Source organism: Monodon monoceros, unplaced genomic scaffold (genome assembly GCF_005190385.1).
Source record: "Monodon monoceros isolate NGI ecotype Baffin Bay Population unplaced genomic scaffold, NGI_Narwhal_1 Super_Scaffold_11, whole genome shotgun sequence".
NCBI classification, from domain to species: domain Eukaryota; kingdom Metazoa; phylum Chordata; class Mammalia; order Artiodactyla; family Monodontidae; genus Monodon; species Monodon monoceros.
In genome coordinates this window covers 58,691,310-58,703,871 of record NW_021703767.1, presented here as the reverse complement: position 1 = coordinate 58,703,871, position 12,562 = coordinate 58,691,310, and the positions used below count along the sequence as shown (strand labels likewise).

The window sequence follows — 12,562 nt, the reverse complement described above, 5'->3', positions numbered from 1 at the left end:
AACATGCTTCCAGAGGCTCAGATAAGCTGAGAGAAGACCCCTAGTTGTCCATCCTCAGAACTAAGTAACCTGCACCAGCTTGTGGTCCTGGTGACTCGTTAGATGAAAAATCCTCTTTTCAGCTGGATAGATACAGGATGAAAATAGCTGAGTAGTGCTTGGCATCATAAGAACACAGGATGACACTGGCTCGTCTCTATCACTTGGGGTTATAATTCTTCTATCATCTAAATTGAAAACATCATAGAAGAGGGAGGCATCCCTAATTTTGGCACACCCTAAGAAATCACTAGAAATAACTAAAGAGAAATATAGGCTTTTTATTTATTTTTTAAGAAAAGCTGTGGAAGGCCACCAAGAAGGAAAATCTTATGTTCTTTTGGTCCTAGGTGAGTTTTGCAGAGAGTCCTAAGAGTTGGATTCAGACGGCCTATGAGAAACCACAGGATGAATGGCCCTGTTTCTAATTTCACTTTTCTTAACAAAGGATTTACCAACATATGGCTGGATATTTTTAGGAATACATTCATGAAAACTTCTCAGGACCTCCCTGAAATCATTCTAATATTGTCTTTGATCTGTACAATTGGAGGTAGGTGTAATTCTTTGTATTTAAGTGTGTTTTGTGCTTGTATTTTGTAAATGTCACCATAGAGAATTAAGAAAAGTAGCAATAATAGGAAATTAGATTTTTTTTTTCTAAATTCATACCTCTATACCAAGATTTTCAATCAAATGAATCCAACGGTAATCTGCCCCTGAGGAGAGACCATGTAGATCTGATCCACATTCTTCACTTCTATTGAGTTCAGAGTATTCATACCTTCTTACTTGCTAGGTCGTGGTTAGATTTAAGTGATGTGGAGAATTGAACCAGATAAGCAGAAAATCAAAGGTTAGGGATTTTATTGTTACCTGTGTCATCATAAACTAGAGTTTCATTCATATTTTAAAATTAGGTGTCCCACAGATTTCTTCACTTGGAAAAAGAATTTTCAAAGTGATAGGTCTTCTGAATGATTCAGTTACTTTTTAACCCCTTGGTAGGTGTTCCCTTAGGTTTTGTCCAAATGGTAAATTATGCCCAGCTTTTATGAGAAGAAAAGAACACTGTAGAAATCAAAAGAAAGCACATTTTTTGCATGTGCTTTTGACCTGATTAGGAATTGTATTACAAAGAATTAGAAACATTAAACTGAAGGAAATGCTGTGATACTACTTATTGCACCTTGAAAAAAATTATAAACAAAGTTAGATATTCATTTTATAGGCTTTCTAATGGGTAGTAGGTAATTAGTAATAGGTAGCTAGTTTTCCTCATTATTAAATTATTATACTAATTCCTCATTGTTATCTTGGGAATCAGCCAGGATATTTCATTTAAGTTTAGTAATTTATTAATCCCTCATTGCAAGATTGCTAAAGAAATGAATATCTGATTTATAGCATGTACATAAACTGCTGTAAATATTTTAGTAGGAACACAAGAATGAATGATTACTAGCAATATTTAATAAAGATTCTAAGAAAATGATAGACTTCGTAAAAGAAGTAAAGCATGAATTTAGTGGATGACCAATTATAGTGATTCTATATGCTTAAGTGTGAGGGAGGGTTTCAGTTACAGGAATATAGCAAGTAAGGGGTGGCGCAGTATTTCATTGTCCTCAGTATTAAGAAGTCATGTCCAATTAAAGTTCTATAAATATGGTATTTCACTGCCTTTCAATAGACATATTTTTTTGCAGCATTTCTGAACCTACACTTGAAAGACTTTCCAATTCCTCTCCCTGTGATATTATTTTTATTTGGATGCAGTTTTGAAATGTTAAGTTTTACATCTGACCAGGTGTGTATAGTAAATATGAGTAAATATAGTAAATATAGTAAATATTTTATATATCTGACTATATCTAAGATTCATATAAATACAAAGATGGCTTAAGAAAATTTGTAAACATATTTCTTCACTGCTCTGCCAGTTGATAGATGCTTATGATGTGGATAACATCATATCAGCTGCGTAGAAGAAGGAACCATGCATGAAAGAGCTGAAATCCAGGTAACATAGTCAAAACAGAGCCTAGGTCTGAAACTAGGTAGGCAATTCAGCATGAGTACACGTACAGCTGCTAAGAATGTGAGTAGCTGAGTATTTAATCATAATTCAAAACCTTAGACAAGAAATTGGTAAACAAGATAGAAGCCCAGGGAGACTTTGAGCTACTGTTACAGGACTCTAGTGGCAAGAGAATTCTGACATTGAACAAATCTATTGCCTTGGGAATGTTTCATAGTGTTCCCATTAGAATAGAGGCTACTCTCTAAGTGCACCTGCCTTAGAATATTTCAAGAAACATACACTGAACCTCTTACATGGAGCTGGAAGTGAGGAACAAGACAAAGTATATAGTCAGGGCATATACAGTATTACTAAATATTTGGGAGCAGCTGGAGTCAGGTAAAGGAGAGACAATATGCTTACTACAAGGAATATAGAATGCATTATTGACACATTAAATAGTCCTCTAGCCCAGGGGTTGGCGGCAAAGTGTTTTCTGTAAAAGGCCATATAGTGCATATTTTAGACTATGAAGGCCATATGCTCTCTGTCACAACTACTCAACTCTGCCATTGTAGTTTAAAAGCAGCCATAGACAACACATAAGTAAATTGGTATGGCTGTATTCCAATAATACTTTATTTACGAAAACGGGCATTGAGCCAGGTTTGTTCCCAGGGCCCATAGTTTGCCAACACCTGCCCTAGTTAATCAGTATATAAATACGAACGTGTGTGAAAATGATTGACTTTCCCAAACAAATTTAACCAGTGATGTTAAGAACCATAATGGAAACCACGTATCCATGCCAGAACCAGAAGCAGATTACTCCCTCATTTGTCATGAACAGGTTTTATTATCATCTGATTTTTGACATAAATGCAATTTTAGGTACTTCTGTAAACTTTACTATTTGTCAACAACTCTTTAAAGGAAGAGACCATATGTTGAGAACTGTGAACGGTCTAAGATTTTACTCAACTTTCAATCTAATAATTTTGCTTGCCACAGTTTCATGGTCCTGGCAAAAGACACGGGACTCCTGGGCTAGAAACAAAGGACTTTATTACTCATAGCAATAACAGAAGCCAGAGTCTCAGCATTTTCTTGCCCCTGTTCCATGAGCCCCACAGGGAGAAGTAAAGAGGGCAAGGTGAAACCTGCATACACAATGGGTTGCATTATAGGAGAAGAAATCTGAGCTTAGAGAACTTGAATATTTTATGATGGGCAGTGAGCTCATCTGCCCTCTTGCTCCAGAGAGAGATAATATCTTTATAACACTGGACAGTATAGTAAACCTGCCTTTTTCTCTGGAGGGAGACACTTGCTTTATCTTCCAAAGCTGTTAGCCATACAAATATTCTTGAAAGAAAATATTCCTGGAAGAAAAGCAGTCAGTGCCTCCATCCATAGCATACAGAGAAACACAAGAGACCCATGAAGAATCATTTCCCAAATGCAAGGAGAGAGCCTAACACAGTAGGTACTCAGTGTTTCCTTAATGAGTGAATGTTGAATGGATGTGTTAACGAACCAAACTGGGTCTGCTTGCCCACGGGCAGTAAAGCCAATCTACTGACAGTGGGTTGTGGTGAAGGAAAGTGCAGCGTTTATTGTAAGGTGCCGTACAAGGAATATGGGACAGCTAGTGCTCAAAAAGCCTGAACTCCCCGATGGGTTTCAGCAAAGCAGTTTTAAAAGCAAGGCAAAGGAAGGGAGTCCCAGGGTATGTGATGAGCTCATGCACAATTCTCTGATTGGCTGATGGTGAGGTAAAGTAAAAAGATCAAAAATTGTTGCAAATATTTCCTGGTTCCAGCCAGACTCCCGAAGGGATGTGTTAATTTCTTTCATTTGGTGCAGGGGTTTGCATCTGTAAAACAACTCAGGAAATGCGCATGAGATACTATTATCTAGGTACTTCAGAGAGGACCTAAAGCAGAGGATATAAGGGAGACATCTCTCTGGGGAAGGCCCCATAGGGTCCTGCTTTGTTACAGATGCCCATATAGGATTTAAAACTATCAACTAAATATTTTATGATAAACACCATTAATTGGTTATTTCATAACCTGCATTACCTTCCCAGTCTCTATCCCTGCTATTCTTCCATACACATCTTCTGTATAATCCATGGCTAATTATGTAGTTTCTGGAAATTGATATGATTGTTTACTCCTTTGTGGATTTTGTGCATGATGATCCATCTACCTGAAATCTCTTTCTTTCTCTTGTATGCCTGAAAATCTCCTACATACACTTTAGTACTTTTGTCAAACTGTTTCCTATATCTATTCTTAAAAAAAAAAAAAAAGAAAAAGAAGCATAGAGATGTTCATTAACCTTTTGCTGTAGTTGGTAATGACCTGATGCACAATTATGAAAATCCAAGAGTTAAGACTTTAGCACTTACTATGTTGTGATTTATCTTTTTATCTTGTGCTAGGCATAGGAGTGCCTGGCATGTATTCCATGCTAATAGACCAACAGATAAATGAGAAAATAACATTTTTATATTATTAGGTCCAAAAATATGCAGATGCCATACAGTGGATGGATCCACATTTATTTTTTGATATATTTACACCAATAATTCTCTTTAATGTTGCATTTGACATGGATGTTTACCTGCTCCACAAGTTATTTTGGCAGGTAAGAAGTGTTATTTTCAATAATATTATTCACTCATGAACTACTACATGTTATCTATGTTCAGATTTTTTTACATTTTTAAAAATCAACTATATTTAGGTATAATTTATATGCAGTAGTATGCATACATTTTGAGAGTACAGTTTGATGAGTTTTGACAAATATCAACCTATCAAGATATATAAATTTCCATTATCCTAGAAAATTCCCTCAGACTTCTTTGAAGTCAATCCCTCATCTATGCCTCAGAGAGGTAAGTACTGATCCAACTTTCTCTTTTTTAATGATTCAATTTCATTTGATTTACCTTAGAAATTCTGTCCAAATGTTATGCAATTTTTGGTACAGCTAGTCATTTGCAAGGTCATGGGGTACAAGTGCAAAGACTAACTTTCTCATTACTTGTCATTTCTATATAGTATGTTTCTTTTGAATATTAATTCAAAGAGAAAAGTAGGAAATCATTTCTATAGCCTTATTATTAAAGTCTCAAATAGATGCCAGGTGAAAAAATTTGCATAGTGACTATTACAGGCATTACTTTCAAAAGTCATTCCTAAGCAAGATAAATTATATTCAATTAAATTGATTAAAAAATCCATTACATATTGTTTTTAGCAGGTTCCTCAAGATTTACATAACAGTTTCATTGTCTTCCATGTATGACTTAGATTCACAATCAAAAATAAGTCTCCACTTTGATACCACTGTAGTTTTCCTTTTTCCAAAAGTTTTTACTTTTGATGAAGTTCAATTCATCAATTTTTCTTTTAGAATTTGTGTTTTTATGTCCTATTAAAAATTATTTGCCTATTCTAAGGTCACTAAGATCTTTTGCTATGTTTTCTTCTAGAAGTTTAATAGTTTTAGATTTCACATTTAGGTCTAAGATCCAATTTGAGTTAATTTTTTTATATGATGTGAGTTGGGTGTTCTGTTTCATTTTTTTTTCATATGGACATTCAATTTTTACAAAATCATTTTTCTTCTTCCAGTTTTATTGAGATATAATCAATATAGAGCACCATATAAGTTTAAGGGGTACATCATGATTTGACTTGTATACATCATGAAATGATTATCATAATAAATTTAGTGAACATCCATCATTTCATACAGATACAAAATTAAAGAAATAGAAAAAAATATTTTTCTCTGTAATGAGAACCCTTAGGATTTACTCTCTTAACAACTTTTGTGTGTAACATACAGCAGTGTTCATTATATTCATCATATTGTTGTACATCACATCCCTACTACTTATTTATTTTATAATTGAAAGTTTTGTACCTCTGGACTGCCTTCATCCAATTCTCCCTCTCACACCCCCTCCCACCCTGCCTCTGGTAACCACAAATCAGATCTCCTTTTCTATGAGTTTGGTTGCTTGTTTGTTTATTTTTGAAGTATAATTAACCTATACCACTGTGTTAGTTCCTGTTATACAACACAGTGGTTTGATATTTATATGCTTTTCAAAATGATCATCACGATGTCTAGTTACAATATGTCACCATACAAAGATATTAAATAGTTATTGCCTATATTACCCACACTGTACATTTCATACCTGTGAATCATTTATTTTGCAACTGGAAGTTTGTACGTCTTAATCTCCCTCACCTATTTCTTTCCTTCTCCCAACCCCTCTCCAGGTGGCTACCTGTTTGTTCTCTGCATCTATATAAATCTGTTTCTGTTTTGTTACATTTGTTCAGTTAGCATAATACCTTCTAGGTCCATCTGTGTTGCCACAGATGGCAAGATTTCATTCTTTTGTGGTTGAGTAATATTCCATTGTGTGTCTGTGTGTCGTTTGTATATATATATACACACATATATAAACCGCATCTTCTTTATCCATCTATCGATGAACATTTAGGTTGCTTCCATACCTTGGCTATTGTAAATAATGCTGCAATGAACATAGAGTGCACATATCTTTTTGAATGAGCATTTTTATTTGCTTTGTATAAATACCCAAAAGTGGAATTGCCAGATGATATGGTAGTTCTATTTTTAATTTTTTGAGGAATCTCCATACCGTTTTCCATAGTGGCTGCACCAATTTACATTCCCATGAATGGTGCGTGAGGTTTCCCTTTTCTCTACATCCTCTCTAAAACTTATTTGTTGTCTTTTTGATAATAGCCATTCTGACAGACGTGAGGCGATATCTCATTGTCGAAATCAGGGATTTGCATTTCCCTGATGATTAGTGATGTTGAGCACATTTTCATATGCCTATTGGCCATTTTTCTGTTTTCTTTGGGAAAATGTCTATTCAGATCCTCTGCCCATTACTTAATAGGTTTGTTTGTTTGTTTTTGATGTTAAGTATTATGAGCTCTTTGTACATTTTGGATCTTAACCCCCTATTCAATATATTGTTTGCAAATATCTTCTCCCATTCAGTAGGTGATCTTTTTGTTTTGTTGAGAGTTTCTTTCCTTCACTATGCAAAAGCTTTCTTGTTTCATGTAGTCCCATTTATTTATTTTTGCTTTTGTTTCCCTTGCCTGAAGAGACACAGCTAAAAAAAACGTTACTAAGACTGATAACAAAGATCTTACTACCTGTGTTTTCTTCTAGAAGTTTTTCAGGTCTTACATTTAAGTCTTTAATCCATTTTGAATTTATTTTTGTGCAGGATGTGAGAGAGTAGTACAGTTTAATTATTTTGCATGTAGCTATTCAGTTTTCTCAACACCATTTTTTGAAGAGGCTGCCTTTCCCAAATCGTATATTTCTCCCTCCTTTGTCGTAGATTAATTGCCTATATAAGTGAGGGTTCATTTCTGGGCTTTCCATTCTGTTCCATTGATGCATGTTGCTGATCTCTTAAGCTCACATGCATTTCAACAACCCTGCATTTTTATTCCCCCCCCTCACATTTACTGTTTTTGACATCATATTTTACATATTTTTGCTTTATGTATCCCTTTACTACTTATTGTTGATATAGATGATTTTACTACTTTGGTCTTTTTACCTTCCTACTAGCTTTTAAGTGGTTGATCTACTACCTTTACTGTATGTTTGCCTTTACCAATGAGATTTTTCCTTTCATAATTTTCATATTTCTAGTTGTAGCCTTTTCCTTTTCACTTAGAGAAGTACATTTAACATTTCTTGTAAAGCTGGTTTGGTGATGGTGGACTCTTTTAGCTTTTGCTTTTCTATAAAACTTTTCATCTCTCCATCAAACCTTAATTATTAAAGCCTTGCTGGGTAGAGTAGTCTTGTTTCTAGGTTTTTCCCTCTTATCACTTTAAATATATCATGCCACTCCTTTCTGGCCTGCAGAGTTTCTGCTGAAAAGTCTGCTGACCATCTTTTGGGAATTCCCTTGTACATAACTTGTTGCTTTTCCCTTGCTGCTTTTTTTTTTTGCGGTATGCGGGCCTCTCACTGCTGTGACCTCTCCCGTTGGGGAGCACAGGCTCTGGACACGCAGGCTCAGCGGCCATGGCTCACGGACCCAGCCGCTCTGCATCATGTGGGATCTTCCCAGACAGGGGCACGAACCCGTGTCTCCTCCATCGGCAGGCAGACTCTCAACAACTGTGCCACAGGGAAGCCCCTCCCTTGCTGCTTTTAATATTCTTGCTTTAACTTTATGATCATTACCTTGAACTCTTTATCAGGTAGGTTGCTTATCTCCACTTCACTTAGTTCTTCTGGGGTTTTATCTTCTTCCTTCATTTGGAACATATTCCTCTGCTGCTTCATTCTGCCTAATTTGCTGTTTTATTTATATGTATCTGGTAAGTTAGTTACATTTTCCAACCTTGGAGAAGTGGTCTTTTTTAAAAGTCCTCTGTGACTCAGCAACATACTCTCCTCTCATCACCAGAGCTGTATCCTCTAAGAGCTCTTCCTATGTGGGCTTTGTGGGTCCTTCTGTTGAAGGAGGATGACCACTGTGTGCATTCTGGTAGATGTGGCTGACCCCCAGTCCAGTTGGTTGCCAGGTTCTGCCTTGTGTGGATGCTGCCAGCTGCTGGTGGGCAGGGCCAGGCCACAAGGCAGCTGCCTGCAGAGGCTTGGGTAGTCCTGGGGCTAGGGTTGGCCCACTGGTGGGCAGAGCTGGGTTCTGGAGTGGGTGGTTGTGGGACCTGGTATCCTGGGTCTAGTGTCTGCTGCTGGTGGGTGGGCCCAGTTCCTGACACAGCTGATTACAGGGTCTGGAGCACCCCAAAGTTCATGTTGGCCTGTTGGTGAGTAGGGCTGAACCCGGGGGTGGGGAACTGAGGGGTCAAAGATGTCTCAGAGCTGGTGTCAGCTTGCTGACGGGCTTGGTGGTTGGGTCCCAGAGCTGGTGTTTGCCTACTGATGGGCAGGGCCATGCTCTAGGTGGTCCTGGAGCAAGTGCTGTCCTGCTGATCTGGATGGCTTTGATGCTCTGGTGGTCCCTGGGCTCATGTCCACCCACTGGTGGATGAGGAGGAGTCCTGGGGCTAGTGCCAGCCCACTGGTGAGTGGAGCTATGGCCTAGGTTCTCTGGCTGCAGGGCCCTGAGGGTCCTGGAATTGGTGTGTTGGCCTGCTGGTGGGCAGAGCTGGGGCCTGCGTTGTCCTGGGGCTAGTGCCAGCCCATCGGTGGGTGTGGCTTGTCCAGGGGCTAGTGCCAGCTTGATGGTGGGCAGAGCCAGGTCCCTACAGATGGCTGTGGATATGCAGGGGATCCCAGGACTAGTGCCAGTGCATTGGTGTGTGGGGTTGGATCCTAGGCCTTCTGGTGGACAGGGCTGTGTCCCAGAATAGTTGTACACTCAGAGAATGTTAAGGCAATTGGCCTGCTGGTGGGTGGGGCTATATTCTCACCCAGGTAGCTTCTTGGCCTGAGGCGTCCCAGTACTTTTGCCAACGGGCTGGTGGGCAGGGCCGGGTCCTGGCACTAATAAGCTAGGGGGAGGATTCCAAAATGGCACTTGCTAGCACCAGTGCTCGTGTGGTAGAACAAGGTCCCGCAAATGGCTGCCACCATTGTCTATGTCTCCAAGGTGAGCTCCAGTTGCATCCTTCCTCTCTGAGAGGCACTCCGAGATCAACAGGTGGGTCTGACTCAGACTCCTTTCAAATCACTGCTTCTTCCCTGGGTCCCAGAGCATCTGAGATTTTGTGTGTGCCCTGTGAGAGGGGAGTATCTATTTTCCACAGCCATCTGGCTCTCCCAAAAGCAAGCCCTGCTGGCCTTCAAAGCCAAATGTTCTAGAGGAATCATCTTCATGGTGCAGTACCCCCAGGCTGGGGAGGCTGATGCAGGGCCTGGACCCCTTGCTCCTTAGGGAGAGCCTCTGCAATTGTAATTATCCTCCTAGTTGTGGCTCACTCACTGTGGGTATGGATCTTGACTATACTGTGTCTCTGGCCCTTCTACACATCTCATGGTTTGTTTTTTTGTTGAAGTATAGTTGATTTAAAATATTTAAAATATTATATTAGTTTCAGGTTTACAATGTAGTGTGATTCAGTATTTTTGGAGAACATACTCCATTATAAGTTATTATAAGATAATGACTATAATTCCCTGTACTATACTATTTTATACATGCTAGTTTGTGTCTGTTAATCCCATACACTTAATTTGTCCCTTCTCCCTTTGGTAACCACTACTTTGTTTTCTATGTCTATGAGCCTGTTTCTGTTTTGCATATACAGTCATTTGTATTAATTTTTTTAGATTCCCCATATAAATGATATCATATAGTATTGGTCTTTGTCTGGCTTATTTCACTAAGCATAATATTTTCTAAGTCCGTCCACATTGCTGCAAATGGCAGAATTTCATTCTTTTTTGCATTGGTTGTATAGTGGTGAGCATAGGTGCCTTCCATTCTTTTTATGGCTGAGTAATAGTCTATGGAATACATATACCACATCTTCTTTATCCATTTATCTGTTGACGGGCACTTGGGTTGTCATGGTTTGTTCTTTATATAGTTAGTTGTAGAAGATCTTTTCTGCTAGTCTTCTGGTCTTTCTCAACAAAAGCTATTCTGTAAATAGTTGTAATTTTGATGTGCCAGTGGGAGGAGGTGAGCTCGAGGTCTTTCTACGCACCCCACCCCCCGTCTTTGCCACTGCCCTCCATATACAAACATTTTAAAACTTTGTTCCAAATTATAAAACAAAGAAAACAAGGAAAAAGTATAAAGTGTGGGAAAAGTAAATTCAGCTCTATATTTTAGTGAATAAACTATATCTTTTCAATTGTCTAGCATGTTGAAGACTCAAGAAAGAAATTATGGAGGAAAAAAGTAACTCAAAAAAATCTGACTGGCAGAACTTAATGCCACTTAATGCCACTCTGATACTATAAGAAAGCTATCATTAAATATATTAGGTTCAGTAAAAGGAAATTACTGATAAAAGTTGTGTTTCAAATACCCACCTTCTAAACTTTCCCACACCCACACGTAAAAGAACAGCACAGAGAAGACTACTCACAGAAACAGCAATAATCCTAATTCACAAACTATTATGATTATTTTCTAATCATGTGATATTTGAACCCCTCCAGGAAAGACCTTGAGAAAAAATACTCTGGATTATAAGCAGGATGTGCATTTCTTTCAAAGTAATCAATACAGTTTTGCAAGTATAAAGCTGTTACCTAAAATACATTAGAATCAAAACTATTAAAGTAACTTACACTTGAAACAGAGTCCAGGCAAATGAAATTCAGACAAATTACAAAAAAATGAAATTGAAAAGGATAGAGATATAATAGTAGTTTGAGCTGGTTCTAGTGTTCCCTGTCAAGCCATCTCCTGAGTCTCTGTTCAGCTGGGGGGTCAGCTGAGGTAGGATGAGCTAGATGGCTCTGCTCATATGTCTTTTGGTTGGTACTGTTAATATTGGCTATAGACAATGAGTGTCACTGTACATGTATCTCATTATCCAGGCAATTATTCCAGGCTTCTTCACATGGTGATTTCAGAGTCTCAAACATCAGTGGGAGAGGGCAAACTTGAATTTACTAGTGCTTTTTAAGAGAAAATTTTTATTGAAGTATAGTTGGTGTATAACATTTTCTAAGTTACTGGTGTACAATATAGTGATTCACAACTTTTTAAAGTTATACTCCATTTATAGTTATTATAAAATATTGGCTATATTCCCTGTGTTGTACGATATATCATTGTAGCTTATTTTATGCATAATAGTTTGTATCTTTTAATCTTCTACCCCTATATTGCCCCTCCACACTTCCCTCTCCCCACTTTTTAAGTCTCTAGTTACATCATGTTTGCTCTTGTTCAGTCAGTATGGAAGGTAGCTACCCAATGGTGTGGATTCAGGGAGCAGAATTACTGCAGCCATTTTTGCAAACAATATACCATGTGATTTATTGAGGTATCAACAGCTATTTGGTGGAAGAACAAAGATTTGGATATCCTGACCCTCAATCCTCTTGCCTCAAAGCCTCATTTTTATTTGTTCCTTTGAACAGGAGTTAGTAATACAACTCCCTTGACCACCATAACCTTAAATTGAGAATTCAGCCACCCTAGAGGTAAATTACCTAGGGGACCTTGATTTTCTGTCACCATTCTGATGCTGTTATCAAGCTTTATCTACCAAAGACTCCCTCTCAATAGTGTCAGGCCTCAGTAATACCATATAAGGACTCTGTCATTGTTCTGTCAATTTTAAAATTGGGTTAGAAATGTCTGATTAAGTGACAACCAAAATCACTCAGGACTAGCACCCAGGCCTCCTGAGTCAGAGTCCAGTTATTTCCCAACTGGACCCTAACTCTCTGCAAGAATGTCCCTGTACAAACAAAAGACTAAAATAATCAGAAGGAAGATAGCTTCTAATATTTTAGCTCTTCTGA

At 38.1% G+C, this 12,562-nt stretch overlaps 1 protein-coding gene across 1 annotated transcript in view; it reads left to right on the top strand.

Annotated features, from left to right (window-relative positions):
* Positions 1-432: 432 nt before the first annotated feature.
* SLC9C1 (solute carrier family 9 member C1) overlaps positions 433-12,562 on the top strand; it is a 94,736-nt gene continuing 82,606 nt past the window's right edge. Inside the window, exons 1-3 of the mRNA XM_029213713.1 lie at positions 433-592; positions 1,749-1,849; positions 4,589-4,717. Coding sequence (XP_029069546.1) covers positions 433-592; positions 1,749-1,849; positions 4,589-4,717 — 390 coding nt within the window. The remainder of the gene's footprint in view (positions 593-1,748; positions 1,850-4,588; positions 4,718-12,562) is intronic.